Source organism: Hemitrygon akajei, chromosome 14 (genome assembly GCF_048418815.1).
Source record: "Hemitrygon akajei chromosome 14, sHemAka1.3, whole genome shotgun sequence".
NCBI lineage: Eukaryota > Metazoa > Chordata > Chondrichthyes > Myliobatiformes > Dasyatidae > Hemitrygon > Hemitrygon akajei.
The window spans coordinates 103,229,857-103,250,816 of NC_133137.1; the positions used below are offsets into that span (position 1 = coordinate 103,229,857).

The 20,960-nt window shown below is 41.8% G+C and overlaps 1 protein-coding gene and 1 long non-coding RNA gene across 2 annotated transcripts; one reads left to right on the top strand and one right to left on the bottom strand.

Moving 5' to 3' along the window:
• Positions 1-1,400: 1,400 nt before the first annotated feature.
• Positions 1,401-18,733, bottom strand: zc3hc1 (zinc finger, C3HC-type containing 1). The gene is made up of 10 exons (XM_073066828.1): positions 18,579-18,733; positions 15,829-15,943; positions 14,166-14,316; positions 11,854-11,937; positions 10,630-10,757; positions 8,637-8,794; positions 7,249-7,492; positions 6,957-7,163; positions 3,954-4,178; positions 1,401-1,872 (listed from the first exon to the last, which is right to left on the bottom strand). The coding sequence occupies exons 1-10, from the start codon at positions 18,683-18,685 to the stop codon at positions 1,804-1,806; spliced, it is 1,488 nt and encodes a 495-aa protein (XP_072922929.1). The 5' UTR covers positions 18,686-18,733; the 3' UTR covers positions 1,401-1,803.
• Positions 18,734-18,750: 17 nt separating this feature from the next.
• LOC140738867 (uncharacterized) lies at positions 18,751-20,228 on the top strand. Its single transcript, XR_012101470.1, has 3 exons — positions 18,751-19,093; positions 19,187-19,263; positions 19,643-20,228. It is a non-coding gene; the product is annotated as an uncharacterized lncRNA (long non-coding RNA).
• Positions 20,229-20,960: the final 732 nt, after the last annotated feature.

The window sequence follows — 20,960 nt, forward strand, 5'->3', positions numbered from 1 at the left end:
TAGTTTAAAACTGCCTTAATTTATTTTTTGCAGGGAGAGGTCACGTTCAAGTTAATGCTGTGAGGTAGTACAGACCACTAGAACATTGGGGTAACAAGGATTACTGGAGAACCCATGATTGTTCTTACAGCAGCAAATAGTGAAAAGGGATTTCCCAAAAACAGGCAATATTTGACCAAGTAACAAAACAGGTAGAAGGGTCGGAAGCCAGGTAATGATGTAAAAAAACCAGGCGAGATAAAAAAAAACCTTGTGTTTAAAATAAAATTGTTATGATCAGAAATGTAGTGTGGAAATGGTGGTGAAAGTAATTTGAGTAGCAATTTTTAAAAGGGAATTGGAAAAATATTTACATGGAAACATTTACAAGGCTACAGGGAAAGAACCAGCAAGGGAAATAATCAGATACAGTAGTTCTTCCTGGCAGAGTTACAATGGGCTGATACGCTGCAAAGTTCAATATTCAATAACATGCTACTGGCAACCATATCGAATTCCTTTCTCCTCATATTTCCCTGCCTTGTTCCCTTCTAATTAGAATATGGTTTTGATATCCTAAACTCCACCAGTCTTTTCTCCATCATTAACACTATTTTTGTGACTCATATGGTGGTAGTGTGGAGAGGGGAGTGGGGGAGTTACTCAGCCTGCCTGTCTTTATTCCACAGTCTTGGCCATGTCAAAATGATGCTGTAATGGGATAGGATGTGGCATTAATTAGTTTGGGTATTTTTCTAAACTTCTTATTATAACTCATCTGCGTTGTCAGCTCTGATGTCACTGAATGGCAAAATGTATTCAAGGGACAGATGAATTTTGGTTCTCCATTCTTAAAATTTACCATCACACCCAGACCAAATTGTTTTTGCTGTTCATGCCACATCTCTTCCCTCACAATATTAAGTTAGTTAGTTAAGCCTATCACCCCCTCCTGGTAGTAGATCGCCGACAGCAGCTCACCAGAGTCCTTAGTCTGGAGCCAGTCTTTCAGGTTGCCCCTCTTCTTGGTCACAAACAAGAAAAAATCTGCAGATGCTGGAAATCCAGAGCAACACACACAAATTGCTGGAGGAACTCAGTAGGCCAGGCAGCTGAGTCCTGATGAAGGGTCTCAGCCCGAAACGTTGATTGTTTACCCCTTTATATAGATGCTGCCTGGGCTGCTGAGTTCCTCCAGCATGTTGTGTGTTGCTCCCACCTTCTTGATATCAGCTTCTCTCCTCTCCCAAGGGTGAGGCCTTTGGAACTTCTGCCAGCGTTTCTGTAGCTTCTGGTTTTCATGGGATGGGGTTGTCCAACCCTTCTTTCACATCCGGGGCTGGGGCCATCCATGGTGGAGTTAACAGACAGTAATTACAATATTTATCACAGAATTAATTAATCCCAGACCACACAAAACAAAATTTACAAAGGTTTTTATTTATACTTAGCACAAACTATTGTGGCATTTTAATTTATGCAAAACATAGCAGAAAATGAAGCAGAGACATGAATCAGCAAAGGTGGGACCCTTTAACTGAGCAAAGGACATGATACACATGGACCATTCCCACTTTTCTTTTGCAGGTTTTGCTGTTTTATTTGAAAAGACCTTTGTGGGATTTTACAAACCCTGGAGTTCACGTATCTTTCGGTTGGTACAAAGATATTTCAAGTCTGTCCTGACTGTAAGCATTCAAAAATGCCATCAACCCAATCCATAGGAAATGGAAGGAGACAAAACCAGGCGAAGACTAGACATTTCTTTTTCGCTTTTTCTGTTCAGGATGCTGCACTTCCAGTAGCTTTAAAGGATGACACCAGCTATAGCGAACGTGGGACTTGCCACTGTCGGAATATTCGAAACACTTTGTTCGATTTTTCTGAAAGAGACTAATCACAAAAAAAAATCATGAGCAGGGCTTGCTGGACTCATTCTTTGGAGTATTGACCAGGGGCCAAATGGCCTCCTCCTGAACTATAATGCAGCATTTTCCTAAAAGTCAGGTTACTCCGTAGTTGATGAGAAAGGTCAACACAGAATTTCACAGCATCTCTCATCAGTTGCAGAGAGAAATGTCGACCTGTCTAGTGACTAGAAACACACTCATGCAAAGGAAGGAGAATGCCCCCTCATGGGTGGGGGTGTGGTATCCTCCACAGAAGACCAATGAAGGCATCATATTCTCTGCCACAACAGGATCTCTTCCAACACAGAAGATTTCTTTTGAAAGTTTATTCAAAAGATTTCTGTTTATTCCTTTCCATAGATGCTGCCTGATGTGCTGAGTTCCTCTAGCATTGTGTGTGTGTTTCTGTTGAATGCTTCAAACTAGGTTCAAACTGTTACCATTCTGGAGAGCATCCTCACATCAGCCATTACTGTCTGGTTTGGTGCAGCGTCCTCCCACAATATACCAAACTACAGCAAACTGTCAAGTCATTGGCTGTAGTTATTGGAGTATAAAGTTGCATTGTTTGCTGTGTAACCAAAACTATGTAGTCAGCTTTGTGTTTGCTATTTGCTATGTATGTATCCAATTTAGTAGGAGAATGAAATAGAACATAGAATAGTACAGCACATTACAGTTCCTTCAGCCCACAATGTTGTGCCGACCCTTAAACCCTGCCTCTCATATAACCCCCCCTCACCTTAAATTCCTCCATATACCTGTCTAGTAGTCTCTTAAACTTCACTAGTGTATCTGCCTGCACCACTGACTCAGGCAGTGCATTCCACGCACCAACCACTCTCTGAGTAAAAAACCTTCCTCTAGTATCCCCCTTGAACTTCCCACCCCTTACCTTAAAGCCATGTCCCCTTGTATTGAGCAGTGGTGCCCTGGGGAAGAGGCACTGGCTGTCCACTCTATCTATTCCTCTTAATATCTTGTATATCTCTATCATGTCTCCTCTCATCCTCCTTCTCTCCAAAGAGTAAAGCCTTAGCTCCCTTAATCTCTGATCATAATGCATACTCTCTAAACCAGGCAGCATCCTGGTAAATTTCCTCTGTACACTTTCCAATGCTTCCACATCCTTCCTGTAGTGAGGCGACCAGAACTGGACACAGTACTCCAAGTGTGGTCTAACCAGAGTCTTATAGAGCTGCATCATTATCTCACGACTCAAACTCTATCCCTCGACTTATGAAAGTTAACACCCCATAAGCTTTCTTAATTACCTTATCTACTTGTGAGGCAACTTTCAGGGATCTGTGGACATGTACCCCCAGATCCCTCTGCTCCTCCACACTCCCAAGTATCCTGCCATTTACTCTGTACTCTGCCTTGGAGTTTGTCCTTCCAATGTGTACCACCTCACACTTCTCCGGGTTGACTCCAGCGGGGAATGAAGTTGATCCTTGACCCTTGGAATGAATGGCAACCTGAAGGATAACTGTGGGCACAAATACACCGTCCTGTCTGAATGAACAGGCAACCCTGAGGCAAATACACCATCCTGTCTGAATGAACAGGCAACCCTGAGGCAAATACACCATTCTGTCTGAATGAACGGGCAACCCTGAGCCATCTGGCCATGGTACTGATCTCTGCTCTGAGTGTGGAAGGAGACCAAAGCAGGCAAAGTTTAAACATTTCTCTCTTCCTCCTTCTGTTAAAACTTGACAAAAGGTTCCAAGTCCCGGCATCCAGCTCTTTAAAAAGGAGACTGGCAACAGGCTGCCAGCGTCTGGCAGTGCAATGGATGCTCGGGCCAGACCTCAGAATGCTCAGAAGATGCACAAATTAGAGTAAAAGTAAAAACAGCCACTGTACCCATTTCCTGCCACAAGATGTCACCAGTCCTAATTAGAACAGCTTATTTAAATCTCTATTTATTTATCCTCAACTCCAATCACTATTTAGGATTCCTGTCAATTGAACCACAATCTGAAAGGAATTAATCCTTTTGAGGAAACAGCAGAAAGAGGAGTATGAACTGCCTGCTGAAGAGCAAATCTGGGTACTTACAAAACTGTCCAAGCCCTCATCTGGGCTGGACGGTCCTTTCAATGATAACAGGACGTCAAGTACTGCCTTCCACCCGGGCTCTGTCTTTTTAGCTGACCCAAGGGTCAAGCCCTGCTCCTCAGGCTCTGGGCTGTGTAGCTTATCTTCTGGATTTAGTCCTCTTCTAATCCAGGGACACCAATCCCTGTGCTGGGAGACAGGGTTAAAGTATGCCCGGCTGCTATCCTGTAAAATAGTTAAAAATGGAATCAAACAAAACTCCCCTGATTAGCCTGCTTAGAGTTAAGCAACATACCTTTTGGACTTACAGACCTCCTTTACATCCACTTACCTCCTCAGAAATGTTCCTCTGCACAGTGTAATTCCGTAAACTATGAATACTTCCTTGTGCCAAATTAAATGGTCATTATTATGCCAGTTTCATAGAGTTATGGCATTTCTGCCCACTACCTCTATTTGCTGGGCAGTGAGCTGACTTTAGGATAAAAGATGCCCATTCAGCACGTTCTTATTCAGTCAGTTCACAGTTTATCTGTACCTAGTCCAGATGCCTGCCTTTGCAATATATGTTTTGTACTGTTTCCTAACGAATCTCTCTGCAAATCAGCTAATGCTCAGTATTCACAGTTACCCCACACTTCTTCCTCTAATGTGATGATTGCTGGTTAGGTCCCTGATTATCATTTCTGGAACTTACCTGTCACTGAGGTTAAACTGACTGCCGAGCAGTTATTTTGTTTAACTGCACACCCTGCAATTCTGCAGTCAGAATCAGACCCTTCAGTCTGCCACGGCCATCTGTGCCAATCCGATTGGCTCACATAACCACAGTATCCTTCTATGCCACTTAAATAATTCATCTCCCTCCGCTGGCAGCAAGATCCAGATATCAACCACACTCGACAAATTAGAAACTTTCTCTTTAAATCTCCTCTTTCTCACCTTATACCTATGCCCTCTAGTTTTTCATAACCCTAACACAGGGGAAAAATTTGATTATTTATCTCATCTATTCCTCTGATAATCTTTATTTTATTTTATTATGATACAACACAGAACAGGCCCTTCCAGCCATTCTGCCCAGCAATTCCAATTTAACCCTGGCTTAATCATGGGACAATATACAACTCTGACTCTGGGAGGAAACCAGAGCACCTGGAGGAAACACACCCGGTCATGGAGAGAACGTACAAACTCCTTACAGGCAGCAGCAGAAATTGAACCTGGGTCGTAGGTACTGTAAAGCGTTGTGCTATCCACTATCAGGTCACCCCTTAGCTGGTAAATTACTGTAACTCTTTATGTCTTGCTAAAGCTGCTACAAAAAACAAACCCAACTCTGATTCACTCCAGGGAAGGTCAGCCCAATCTACCCAATCTCTCCCTATTACTAAAGCCCTTTATTACACACAACATCCTGATGAATCATTTCTGCATCGTCTCCAGAAAATTACATTCTTCCTGTACTGTGGCAACCAGAACAGCAAACAATACCCCAAGTGTGACATAACCAATGATGTGCAAAATTGTAGTATAACATCCCAGCTCTTGAATTCTATGGACTCTCTCCAATGATAACACATCGTTACTGAGATATGGGGCCCAAAACTGTTTACAATACTCCAAGTGTGGCCTGACTAGTGTCTTATAAAGGCTCAGCATTATCTCCTTGCTTTTATATTCCATTACCCTTGAAATAAATGCCAACAGTGCATTTGCCTTCTTTATCACAGACTCAATCTGTAAAGTAACCTTTTGGGAGTCTTGCACAAGGATTCCCAAGTTCCTCTGCACCTCTGATGTTTGAACCTTCTCCCCAATTAGATAATAGTCCTCACTATTGTTCCTTTTACCAAAGTGCTTTATCATACATTTTCCAACACTGTATCCCATCTGCCACTTTTTTGCCCATTCTTCCAATTTGTCTAAGTCCTGCTACAATCGCATTGCTTCCTCGGCATTACCTACCCCTCCACCTATTTTCGTAACATCAGCAAACTTTGCCACAAAGCAATCAATTCCATTATCTAAATTATTGACATACAATGTGACAAGTACTGACCCGAGGAACACCATTTGTCACCGGCGGCCAACAAGAAAAGGCCCCTTTTATTCCCACTTGATGCCTCCTGCCTGTCAGCCATTCAGCTATCCATGCCAGTATCTTTCCTGTAACTCCCTGGGATTTTATCTTGTTAAGCAGCCTCATGTAAGACACAAAGTACACTGCAGATGCTGGGGTCAAAGCAACACGTACAACACGCAGGAGGAACTCAGCAGGTCGGGCAGCATCCGTGGAAACGAACAGTCAACGTTTGACTGTAAGACATGTAAGACACCTTATCGAATGCCTTCTGAAAACGTTCTGATGAAGCGTCAGGAGCTGAAACATCAGCAATTCCTCTGCCCTCCACCACTTCACAGATTCTGCTAGATCTGCTGAGTTCCTCCAGCAGATTGTTTTGTCACTCCAGAGTCCAGTATTTGCAGTCCCTTGATCTCTGTTCTATGCATTTAACATGCAGCTAACTTCTCTGGCACCTACATTAGCATTAATCTACTGAATCTCAGTCAGATCATTTATTTTTGAAAATCAAGTATTGTCTTCCTTGTTAAAGATTTAATTCAAATATTTGTATGGTATCTCACTTCATGAATTGCATCAACCTCTACCTTCATGAACCTATTTCTTAACTGGACTTTGAATGGCTTCACCTCACAGACTGGGTCAAAGAGGTAAGTTTTAAGTTTCCTCATGGAGAGGGAGGAGAGAGATCAAACAACTTGAGGAAGAAACATTTGAGCCCAGGCCCCAGCCATCTGAAGACATGTCTACCAGCAGTGGACTGCAGAGGACTGAAATGAAAAAAACTTTAGAATCGGGGTGTGACCGTGAGTGAAATGACTGTGATATGTAGTTCTATTGCTAACACTGCCAGATGGTTGTGGTTTGCTGTGGAACTCGGCGGCACAGATATCCTCTAACCTCATGCTGCTACTTACGGAGCTGGTGGATGAAGACAGACGCGGACGTTTGGGCTTCCTCTGAGGGCTAGAAGGCACATCGCCCTGCCCCATGCTTCGCGTCACAGGCCGCTTGTTCCGCTGGTGTGGACTAACACTTTCTGGTTCACCTCGATCGACCAGAGTGGGGCTGTGGGCATCTCGACTCCGAGTCCGTGCCCCAATAGGCAAAGGACTGGTTTCATGCTGATTAAAAGAAAAAAAGATATATAGTTTTAGTAAAGGAGTGTGTGAACATGATAGAATTAAACTGAAGTAAAGATTATAGTACCAGTTCAGTGCCCTGTATCTGGGCAGCGTCCTGACTCCGTGTGATCATTCTGCGGGGAGACGTGGCAGGGGGTGTTGGCGTTGATAATTCTGACTTGCTCTCCCGTGGGGAGGTCCCACACACAGGGTTGTCAGGATCATTAGCCGAGGAAACAGCATCAATCTGCTGAAAGCTCCACAGGCCTGCTCTCCTCATGCAGTAGGAGCAGGTGATAACAGGCAGTTGATGCAAATCGGAGGAAGGTCTAGCAAATGGGAAATAAAGCAGGGACAGTTACATAAACGTGATTCTGATTCCCCACACCATGAGCCCCTCAGATGGGAGATGTATCATGTATACAGACAGATAGACAATCCTTTTTTATATGAAATTCACTTTTCACATCACAATACATAGATGCAGCCTAGTATTTTGTATCCATAATTGGATCTTAACACAATTTGGGACAAATTCCAGCATGGTCTAATTTACTGGTTGTCTGATGTCAAACAGTGATTCTATCAACCCTCATGTGTCGATGGAAACAATTCCATGGCACTACTACACCTTGTACTTTGGGAGCTCCCCTAGATGTTATTCATCCCTCTATCACATTTGCATATTTCTTTTTGTGGGAGTGTTGTTGTTCTTTCTCGTGCCTTATGGCACATCAGGCAGCATTTGTGCAATTTCCATTGCATTTGACTGTTTTTTACGAGGCTGAATTGCTAGCTTGACACTCAACCCAGCACAGCTGGATTCAAACTCGGGACCACTCACCTCAAAGTCCGGTGCCGACACCAGTGCACCATTGGCCAGCTTATTTTGTGGGAGAAACACTCAGTACATTTATTAAAACACTTGCTGGTACTATCTATCCATGCTAGAGGAATGGCTAAAGTTTTGCGTGAAAGAAGATAATCATTGTCTACGGAACTGTATTTTACTGTCATAGTTATATGTCCTTTGGCCCATCCAATCCGTGCTGAACTATTATTCTGCCTACTCCCAGTGACCTGCACTAGGACCATACCCCTCCCATTCAAGTGCTTACCCAAATTTATCTTAAATTCTGTAATTGAACCTGCATCCATCACTTCTCCTGGAACATCATTCCACACTCTCATCACCCTCTGTGTAAAGAACTTCTGCTTAAACATTTCCCCTTTCACCCTCAACCCATGACCTCAATCTTTGAGGAGATGGGAAAGCAGGAGGTGATGAAGGTTGAAAGGTCATTAACAATATGGGTGATAAACCATTGGATTCTCTGTCTGAGAAACAAATTGTGTGGTGAGAGGTAAAGGAGACAGTAATGAAATGTTGCTTCAAGGTCCAGCCAGTGATTCCAGGTAACCAATGAGTCCCTGAAAGTGTCCAGAAACTGCTAATTTATTCTGGATTCTTACCTAGCAGTCCAGCCAGACAGAGCAAGGATACAGGCTGAAACATGGACTGAGAGGACATCGCCACTGATCTTCAGCACAGGACTGTCACCCGTAGTGTTACACTTTAAATCATCTTCTACCAACTGCAACAGGGCACTGATGGTTTCTTCCATGATGGTCTGTTTGAGAGGAGGAAGGTCAGTGCTGAATCCATTAAACTGTCACTACTGAATTAAAAAAGTTCACTCTGGTATAATGGACTCATAATTCACCATTGTTTTATCCAAGACCAGAGCACCAATAGATTTTCAAGCAATCAACTTGGTAACATAAACACAAAGGAGAAGAACAGGAGACAAGTCATCTAAATCCGGGAATTACACTATCACAATGAATTTGAGGAGCATATGTACCAGTGAGTCAAGTTTTAGAAAGAACACCTGTCTGGCAACCAGCCCTTAATGAGCTGCAGAAGAACACTGTTCCACCACCAAACGAGGACAAGAAGTTACTAAATATATTAAAGATTCGAATCTTCTTGCTCTCTGAATCGAAATTAAAACTCATTGCATTTTGTAAGTTCCAATACTAACACGATATTTATTGCATCATAGAGTAATGCATAACAAATACAGAGGCCTTTTGGGACAAGAAGTCCACACTGACTACATTGTCCACCTAGTTAGTTGCAATTTCCTATGTTCAGCCCTTATCCATCCAGCCCCACCCTCCCTCCTCCCCACATACTTATCCAAATCCTTCTCAAACAATACTATTGTACTTGCCTCAATCGCACCTGCATGTACTCAACACGCTCTGCTTGAAAAAGTCACCTCTTAGGTCCCTTTGGATTATTTCTCCTCTCACCCTAGATCTATGCCCTATAGTTTGGCGCTGACCTACCACTGTGACTGTCCAACTTCTCCATCCCTGTCATAATTGTGAACACTTCTATACAGTCACCCCTCATTCTCCTGTGTTCCAAGGAATATGAGCTAGCCTGGTCAACCTCTCCCTATAATTCAGGCCCTCTAATCCTAGCAACATTCTCATAAATCTTTCTGCATTCTTTCCAGCTTAATCACATATTTCCTATACCAAAACTGTACATAGTTCTCTAAGAATGGCCTCACCAATCACTTATACAACAGCACATAACGACCCAACTTCTATATTCAATACCCTGACCATAAAGGCCAGCATGCTAAACAACTTTTTCCATTATCGTGCCAACTTGTCATGCCACTTGTACCCCTTGGTCCCCCCGTTTCCCAGTGTCTACCGTTCATTGTCCTATGCTGGTTTGACTTTCCAGAGTAACCTGCAGTGGGATCTTCATCAGCTCTTTTCATTCCTTTTCCAATACCTTTGTACTGCATCTCACTTTGATCTCTCAGAGAAAAAATATTTAGCTCAAAGGGTATCTATCTATCCACCTATCTATTTATCGGGACACAGCGCAGAACAGGTCCTTCCTTCCCTTCGAGCCATGCTGCCCAGCAACCCCCCCGATTTAATCTGGGCCTAATCACAGAACAACTTACAATTACCAATTAGCCTTCCAACCAGTACACCTTTGGACTGCAGGAGGAAACCAGAGCACCTGGAAGAAACCCATATGGTCATAGGGAAAATGTGCAAACTCCTTACAGGCAGTGGCAGGAATTGAACCTGGGTCACCTGTACTCTAAAGCACTGTGCTAACCACTACGCTACAATGCTGCCCACTTAGCAGAGTTACATTTACTGTTTATTATTCCTCTGTGCTCAGTGTGGAAAATTCTCTCTAGCTATTCTGATTATGCATGCAGTCACTTCCATCTTCCTGTATCCTGGATAAGTCATTTATTTTAACCAGTATCACTGTGAATAAGATGAAAAATAAATGAGACCTTGTGTCAAAACTGCTGCCTGTCATCAGAATTGAGACGAAAGCAGCATAATGAAGGGATCCTGCGGCCCATGGAATGAGACCCCAGCAGATTTGGGTGGGTGGTCGATCTGTTGAACTCACCATGTCTTTGAGGTCATCCTGTCGGAGGACTGGTAACTGGATATCCAGCAAGCACAGACTCTTGAACCTCTCCGCCATCCCGTGAAGCAGAGCTGCCGGTTCATTTAGAGGTAAAGCCCAGAAATGATCTGCCAGTAAAATGGAAGGAAAATGGAGTGACCCACATAGATGTCATCCAATTCTTGACCTACTTCACTTAAAGTCTATTAATAAGGATGAGGTTTTGAGGTACTTGAGACAAATGATAAAATAAATCAAAGTCAGCATGGTTTCTGTAAAGGGAAATCTTGCCTGAATAAGGGTAGGTCTTCTGTCCAATTGGCACTCAATAAGATTGTGGTTGATCTTTGATCAAAAGTTCATTCATGTCTAGAATAGAGAATTTCATTCGCTTTGGGTGAAGATTTATTTTCATTGCAGTGCAAAGACAAATTATTTATCTTGGAACACAATTTTGAACACCAACCATGGAAAAGTCTCTCAATAGCTACTCAATCAAACTATCCCTAGATTCTGTTTTGATAAATTTAGCTCCAGTTCTTTTAAACATGGAAACATTTTCAATTCAATCAGGATAAATTTCTCATGACAGATTTTTAAAAATTCATTCATTACCCAAAAAAACAATGAAAGAGGCAAAGTGAACTTCATCATGTAATGCTCATCTAGGAGTACCACATTCAGCTTCAATGAAATCAGATGGTTATTCTTAGGACTTTAAGACCAAAGTTTGAGATTATCAAGGTACATTCCAGGACAAGAAAGTAAGTAGGAGATAGGGAAGAATAAATTGAAAGTATATGCAGATACAAGCCTTATAAGCACAGTGAGGAACACAAAAGATTTAATAATATTCAGAGCAACATACACAAAATGCTGAAGGAACTCAGCAGGTCGGGCAGCATTTATGGAAATGTATAAAAAGTTCATGTTTTGAGTCGAGAGCCTTCATCAGCACTGGGAAGGAAGGGAAGGAGTACAAGCTAGAAGGTGACAGGTAAGTGCGGGACAGGATGAAGTAAGAAGCTAAGAGGGGATAGGTGGGAAAGGTAAAGGACTGGAGAAGAAGTAGTCTGATAGGAAAGGACAGTGGACCATGGGAGAAAGAGAAAGAGGATGGGCACCGGGGAGGTAAGAGGGAAGCCAGAGTGGGGAATGGAGGAAGAGGGAAGGGGGAGAGGCGAAAATTATGTTTACGATTTAACACACTTCCTCCCACCTCACCTGGACAGGGACTGTCAGGCCAGAAGCAGAACTTCTCGTGTGCCGTTTTCAGACTATCCTGCAGCACAGTTATCCTTTCTTTATCTTAAAGGTAAAAGTTGGAAAAACAAATAAATGAGGCACATTTTATGTAAAACTGCTCCTCAGCAAAAAATCAGCTGAGGAAAGCTCTGAACAATTGATCGCTCATCACAACTTTAATACAAAAGGTAGATGTCACTATCTGAGGATACAGGACACGGCAGATGCCAGGCCCACCAGTCTAAAACAGTTACTTTCCCCAAGTAGTGAGGCTGATCAACAACTCCACCCACTAATCCACCCCTCCACAACCCCAAGACTATTTATTATTTCTTTTCAGATTCACCTTAGGTACAGACACACCTGTGCCTAGCACATTTATGGACATACAATTAATCTCTGTATATAAGCTATCTTATGTATTTATTTTTACTGTTTTTTAATTATTGTATTATATATTTTATTGCATTTTTTGTGCTCCATTAGATCTGGAGCAACAATTATTTCATTCTCGTTCACACTTGTGTACCGGAAATGACATTAAATAATCTTGATGCTTAGAGACACAACGGATTGAAGGAGAAGAACAGAAAAGATATATTTTGCACAGCTCTCATCTCCATTTTTCAGGAGGGTCATGAATGGCATTAGAATAGCAAAAAAGAGAACAGTAGAGTGAAAATGCTGGAGGAACTCAGCAGGCTGGGCAGCGTCTGTAGAAAAGTAAACAGTTGACGTTTCAGGCTGAGAGCCTTCATCAGAACAGGTCAAAACATCGACTGTTTACCCTTTTCCATAGATGCTGCCTGTTCTGCTGAGCTCCCCCAGTATTTTGTGTGTGTTTCTTTGGATTTCCAGCATAGAAACATAGTAAAACCTACAGAACAACAGAGGCCCTTCAGCCCACAAAGTTGTGCTGAACATGTCCCCACCTTAGAAATTACTAGACTTACCTATAGCCCTCTATTTTATTAAGCTCCATGTACCTATCTAAAAGTCTCTTAAAAGACCCTATCATATCCGCCTCCACCACTGTTGTCGGCAGCCCATTCCACGCACTCACCACTCTCTGAGTAAAAAACTTACCCTTGACATCACCTCTGTACCTACTCCCCAGCACCTTAAACCTGTGTCCTCTTGTGGCAACCATTTCAGCCCTGGGAAAAAGCCTCTATCCACACAATCAATGCCTCTCATCATCTTATACACCTTCTATCAGGCATCTACAGATTTTCTTGTGTTTGCAAAAAAGAAAAGTTCTAATGTGATAACTCTCTAGAAACATCAAACAGCTTGTTGTTCCCTTCTCTGTAAAGTAGGAAACTAAGGCATGGCCTAATTAAAAATTTGGAAGAGATTTAAGAAGACACCTGTAGAGATGAGATTTCCGATTGTGCATCATTCCAGGAATGGAGGCCATAAATATAAGAAAGCCAACATGAATTTCAATGAGGAATATACATTACAAGTTTACTTAGCAAGTAGTTAGTGTGTGAATTTAATCTCACACAGAGGATGTATTTAAGAGAAATACAGTTAGACCCGGGGGAAGAAAGGGAATCTTGCTGATTGGGTTGAAATAAATAAGCTGGGTTCAATGAGATATTTTCTCCTGTATGGTTATCTTTGGAAATTAATATTTCTGGAGAGCTTAATCATACAGCATTGAATGGGGGCAGAGTTTAGCTAGTGATGGCCAAAATCAGACCCAAATATTCCATGGTTCCTAGAGTTTTTATGCCTTCAACAAAACACAAGAACTTCCAAGGGGACCACAACCTTGTTGTTGGATTTGGAGGCTTACGTGTCTCAGTGACCCAGAGAGCTGTGTTGGCTGGAGTCAGGGCTTTACGCATTGGCTCTTGGCAGGGCCATCCATGCCAAACAGGCAAAGGGTAGGGGACAAACTAAGAGTGGTCCAATAGTCTTCCAGGTTCGGGGGTTCAGCTCAGGGTCAACAGTCCTGACTAGTAAAACAAAATTGTTAAGGAAACAGCAATGAAGAATCCTTCTACATCTCAGTGTGACGGTATTCCTGAGCCTCCACCCAGGACTTGCATGACAGACAGTAATGAAACCCGAGAGGAATCTACTGACATGATGAAGGAAGCCCTGAACACCACCAGAGATGCAGGACCTTCATTGCTGCCCAAAAAGCCAGTGGCATAACAGACAGTAAGTAAAACACAAACAAGCATGTGTGTTTTATGACAGAGGAAAGAGTGACCTGGGAGGTGAAAAGACAAATAACGACAATTTAAAAAGTAATCAATATAAAACATACATCTTACATTTATTGATGTCCAATAAGGGGTGCAGGGTTGCACACAGGAAAGCTTGGCAGCTGCAACACTTCAATGTATCACACTCAACATTAGTCCAGCCATACTTGGCACAGTGTAAAGGGGAGAGCTCAAACACCATGCCAGCCCACTTGAATGAGTATCTTTGTCAAGAAAAAAGTGCTTAGTCCATTCATCAGAAGCTTTTTCAACTTGGTGCACAACATTCCTGCTATGTTAATTTATCCTCACTCTGCCATAACATTAATGGCCATTAATGTATGTAGAGTAGGAGGAGCATGTTTTTAATGCCATAAAATCAGGCATGAAGGGGAGGGGTGGGAGTATCACTTCTCATCAGCTGAGCTTGGTAGAACATTGCTAGCTCTAGCTCCTTCCACAACTATGTGCAGAGGGAACTGGGAAGGAAGAGCCGGAGACCTGAGATTATGCAGTTTGTACGAAGTTTTTCTTTCTGTTCCTTCACAGATTCTCTTTCTTATACTCTGTGAAGTTGTTGACCCATTGCGCCTTTCAGAAAAATTGAATAAATGTTCATTCGTGTGCACCTACATATTGGTAGGGACAGGCAATCCAACCATGTGGGGTGCTGGAAGTGAATCACACTGCAGATGAAAGAAGTCTGTTCAGCTGCCACCACCCAGCAAAGCACAAGAGTTCACAAGTTCATGAATCACCAGTGGAAATTTGACTACTGTGATGCAGCCCTGCAATACCTCCTAGCATTTAATATTCAATTTCATGTTAACATTTCTTCTAAGTATAAATTAATTCCCAAACTCACATCATTCTACAGATGTGCTGTTGGGAGCACCCTAACAAGCTGCATCACTGCACGGTACAGAAGCTGCATTGCAGCAGACAGGAAGGCTCTGCAATGGGGAACCCAAACTGCCCAACACATCACTGGTACCAGCCTACCCACATCAAGGACATACATATATACAGAAAGGTGCTGGGACAGAGCCAGTATCCACAAAGGACCCACAAACCCTACCCATGGACTGTTTGTCCCAGGAGGCTATGTAGCATCCACACCACCAGACTCAAAATACAGTTACTTTCCCCCAAGCAGGAAAACAGATCAACAACCCCACCCACTAACTCCACCACTACTTTATTATTTCCTGTCAGTCACCTTATGTGTAGCCTAGCGACACTTTATGGGCATACAATCAAACTGTGTATCGTATACAAGTCACCTTAAATATTTGTATTTATTGCACTTTTAAATTATTATTGAGTTTAGCTTTTGTAGGGTTTCTTTTTCCTGTACACAAGTGTACAGGAAATGACATCAAACAATCTCGAATCTTTACCTTGTGAAAACAAGAGACTATTGACCAGGACGCTGTTGTTTTGCCATTCATATCTGCCCTAGTCTTATCCCTTATAAGTATCTGGAGCTGTCTGACCTCTATCTCTTTTATATTGTCTAATAAATCAATATTTACATCATAAAAGCATTACTGCACTGAAACTGAAATTCAATACCTCGAAGTTGACCTAGAACCTGTCAGCATCAGTGCTTCACTTTCCATTACTTGGTATAGGTAATATTCTACTGTAGAATTGGGCATTACTGTTTGCAAAACTGAACACTGAGATCTCAGATGCGAGTCTCTGAGTGTGTAACAACATTGAAGGATATTGTGAAAGTTTCAACCCGTGAGAAAAAAGCTTCTTTGTTAGCTGCATCACAAGGAACTGGCAATCCAGGTAAATCACTGTCATCTGGTGATTCAAGGGTGGAAGTTGACTGATCACTAGGAAACAAAGATAAATAATACTTGAATATCAATACTCTACAGATCAATCTACTACTAGCAGAGCAAAAGGAAGTAAGCAGTTTATTTTTAGGCAACATGTTAGTGATCATCAGATAGTTGATTGAAATTCCACTCCAGAGTTTTGAGCATATAAGCCAGGCTGACGTGCCAAAGAAGGTGGTAATAGCATACAGGAAGATGCATACATAACATTTCATCTGCCATCTACCTGTTGGTGGAATTTGCAAAATCAAACTGGCATCAGAAGCAGGTTATTAGTGACTGATGGCACTGTCAACAAAGTCTTCTATCACCTTGATGTTAAAAGTAGGCTGATTGTAGGGTAATTGGGTGCATTGGATTTGTTCTCCTAAGAACAGGACATATCTGGGGATGTTTTCCATATTGTCAAGTAAATGCCTATTTTATAATTGTTCCAGAGCAGCTTGCTTCTGGAGGTATTGGAACGTTGGTGTTCAGTACTCTGACAAGGAAGTGCTGAATAGGTTTTGCTGCACTCAGTGCTCTGTTATTCCACTTGGCTTCACACCTCATCACAGTTTTGTTTCAAACACTAGTACAAGAGCGAAATTCCAGAAGTGAGGCAAGACTACTGCCGTCGACATAAAGGTAGTGTTTGAACAAGCTAAATGACAAGACAGCCTACTTTAAATGAAGTTCATCAGTATCAAAGGAAAAACAATCTAATGGCTGAAGTAGTCATCACTGCATAATGTCCAAATCTGTTTATAAGTCCTCAACAATGAATCAGTCCATTCCTACCCTTCTGTGAAATGTCCGAAATCTGTTCCACTTTCTATGAGCTGTAAATCAGGACCATAATACCAGTCTCCTTCCACAATCCAAAGATGTACCAATTAGTAGGTTAATTAGTCTTTGTAAACTGTCCTGTGATTAACTTAAAGGTAAAATTGGAAGTTGTCAGGTGGTGTGAATTGAAGGAGTGTATTGTCTAAATAAATAATGCAGATAGCAAGGCTTTGATATTTAACTACAGGCTGATGAGCGACAGTAGTATTTGTGTCAGACATGCTGTATGGGTTCAATCTGTCACCTACCCTTAACATTCAATGCCATTGTCATTGCTCAGTCCCCTACCATCAGCACCACGGATGACCATGGGAAAAAACTCAATGGGATCAGCCATATAAATGTTGTGGTGACAAGAGCAGGCCATAGGTTTGCTTCCTGATGTCCCCCATCTGTTCTACTTTCTATGAGCACAGGTCAAGAGTATAATAAATATTTTTCATTCTCCTTTATCAGTTCACAAAATGCACACCACCAAGGGTACACAAGACCTGTGACTTTTTGGCACCAAGTAGTATAAGAACTGTAGATTCCTCTCCAAGCCACACACCATCGTGAAATGAAAGGTATCCAAATTCTGGAAGTCCCCACACAACATTATTGTGGGAATACCTTTACAAGTACAACTACAGCAGATCAAGGTAGCAGCTCAGCACCACATTCTTCAGGGCAATAAATGCTTGACTGGCACAGCCCAGAGCCCAAAACTTGAATTTAAAAAGTTATTAAAATAGGTACAAGAACAGAGATATTTGGAAGTTTGTGTGCATAGTTTGTTGAAAGTTGCAAGATAGGCTGAGAAAGTGCTTAAAGTACAAGCATCCTGAGATTTACATAGAGAGAGGGTTCAAGAAAAAATAAATCTTAATAAATTAGAAAACAGCTCCAGGTACTGCATTTTAGGAAAAGCATTGAAGTTTTGTTTTATCTAGGGTGGAGAATTAGTTAACCAAAATGATTGCAGGACTTGTGGATAAATTGGTACTGTTCTACTTGGAACAACGGCTACAAAGCAATCGGATAAAAGTATTTAAAATTATTAAGGATGTAGACAGAGTACAAAAGCAAAATTGTTGGGTGTCAAGACCAGGGAATATTGTACAGAATTAGAGAAAAGAAATTCAACGAATAGTACTCATCTAGAATGTAGTGCCCGAGGTAGAAGTAGAAACAGATACAATCGTGATATTCAAAAAGAGCTGAATAAGTATAAGAAAGAAAATTACAGGAGAATCTGATTAGCTGAATTGCTTACTCAATAGATTGAAGGGCCTCCCGTGCCTTAACGATTCAAATATCCTGTTTAAAAAGTATTTCACTGTTAAAAGTGCTATTCTATACGAGTTAACTGAATGACTCGCTGCCCTATGAGGATCATCTGACACCAGCTTGAAGAGGGACATGGCCTCTATTCCCCGGCCAAGTAAATAGAGGAGAACAAATATAACTGGACATCAATGTGCTATTGAACTATCCCTGAATAACAGCACTGGATTATACGATGAAATCTCTGGATTGGAATGAACTCACAAGCAAATTACTCAATGGTACAATTGATATGGGGATGCACACAGAGATCCAGGACTGCAATTGGGTATGCTGCTCGTTTTTGCAACTACTTCGCATTGGTAAACGCTAAAAACGGATTGTCCCAAACAGTTTGCAGTGAGGAACAATCCTTAGACACACAAGTCGGGAGACGGAGTACTGACGCTGGGCCCATTCATTCCCATGCCCAGAAGGGCATCGCGCGGAAATATCATCGGCAAGAAGCAATAACACTAAGGTGCATTGAAATTACGTCTCTGCGATGCTGTCGGACAAGAGTTGCCGCACTTTCTGCGGAGTCTCAGACACACTTTTGGTACTTGGTGAAGGATGATCACACTCACTCCCCGGTGCCGCCATCTTTGATCCTACGGTTATCAGCGTCCCACTCACAACAAACTCTGTACAAACGTTCCGGGGCTCGAAGTGCTACCCTCGCCCCAATCAAACAGGTCAGCAAAGCGCACTCGGGAGTAACAAAAGCGGTTTAGCTGAAGTATTATTTCTTCTGCAAACGAGAGAGTTACATGCTGATTTATCGTCGCGCAGACAATTGAGCCTCTGTTCAACCCACCGAGTCCAAGCTGATGCGGAACTAATTTGGGGTACATTCCTCCTTCGCTTGTCGAGGAAGGAAGTTGACTTCTTTCTTACTGAGTTCCTTGGAAACGCTGTTCTTTCATCCCAGCAAAGAGCTCGATTCTTCCAGATGTGCAGATTAATCTCTGGGGCATTTTATCGAGCGACCTAGGAGGGGAAAAAAATCAAGTAGTTTTTCTTTTAAATTTTGCTTTATTTGAAAACTTTATTAGTTATAAAAATAAATGTTATTTGTCAGTCGTGTAATTATCGTCTGTTTAGTTTGATTTAGACATTAGCAACCCTGTCAGACTGACATGGATATAAGAGACCTCATATAAAGTACAGAAGAAATGCAGGCAAGTTTTCCTTAGTATCTTGATCAATATTTCTCTCTCATTCAGTATCACAAAAACAAATTTGTCGCATTGCTACGTGTGGGAGTGTGCCGTGAGGATAATGGCGTTTGCAGTTGCCGTATTAAAACACCAACTACACTTACAGCATATTGTTGTACATGTTTCAGAACTTCCTAAGGTCATGAAAAGTCTATTTAATAGCAAGTGATTTTTAAGCCAATGCGTTCAGGGGCATTGTTGGTGGTACCAAATGTGACTTAGCAAGTGTCAACAGAATTATGTTAGTTGTTTAGCAATCCTGTGGTCGTGACTTCAGATCCTTTCTTGGCAAGATGTGTAAACAAGATTTTATGTACGGTCTCTGGTTTCCTTCTTCTAGGAGTTGTGCCCTCTTCACTTCCAGTCTTGATGAAGGATCACAGTCCAAAACATCAGCTGTTCATTTTCCCCTGTTAAACCTGCTTGACCTGCCGAGTTCATCCAGCATTGTGTTGCTCCCTTCATCTCCGCATGCGTTAAATTAAAACTCCGATATTTCAACCAACTTGGCTTTGCAAATCATGGTGTTGCTGTTTAAACTACCCTTATCAAGGACACTGATGGAATATTGTGCAGAATAATGAACCACGTTTTAAGAAGGATGGCAGGAAAGGTAATGCGAGACTAATTCAGCAGGATTTTGCTTGCTATGAAAAAACACATGCTCAGTTGCAGAAAGCTGGCGTTATTTTATTTACAATCGATTATGAACAAGGTAACTAGAAACAGTTCACCGTTGTACTGAGCATTACAAACTTTATTATGATAATAAATGTAAAAGATTTAGGACGGCGAGCTAAAGAACATGACTGATACAAGAGCATATCAACATTTATCAATATTTACTGAAGATAATGATGAAAAGAATGAAAAAAATCAAATTAGAAATACTGTGCATTTGGAGAATAGGTAATTGGTTTATGACTTTTTACTTTTCTATTATACATTATATATATATATATAATTCTGTATAATTTCAATCTAACTAATCTCATAAATTATAGATTTATTCTTGGGGCCCAATTTCTCTATCCAAGCCATAACTCCGAATTATCATTTTTGCCCCGAGACAGAATGTTATAGAAACAAGCTGAACTCCAAACACTTAAACAGGGATGCAGACCAGTTGTTCAATGTACTCTTGACAAATTCCTTTGTTCTTTGAAGTGCTATGACTTGATTAACGTACCAACCCGAGCCCCTGTTAGCCCTCTGAGATAAAAGGTACCTGTCTCTATTTTAGCAAAAGATTGTAAGGAGTTGACTTAGTTTTCTGGTTGATGCAAGAGATTCTGCAGGTGGTGGAACTCGTGAATTGGAGGAACTCTGGGCTAGCATGGCAGTGTAGTGATCAGTGCAGCACTTTAGAGCCCCAGTAATCGCCAATCAGGGTTTGATACCCACAGCTGTCTGTAAGAAGTTACTATGTTCTCCCCGTGGCTGCGTGGGTTTCCTCCAGGTGCTCCAGTTTCTTCCCACATTCGAAAAGACATACAACTGGAGTTAGTGAGTCGTGCGTGTGTTATTGTGTCTGTCGTGATTGATAATATTCCCTCTGCTAATAGCAGAAAAAAATCAATTGCTTGTGAGACCTTGCTGAGTTTCCTACATTACGTAAGTAAGTGTGTGAGCAGTATCGAATTGATGCTTGGGATGTT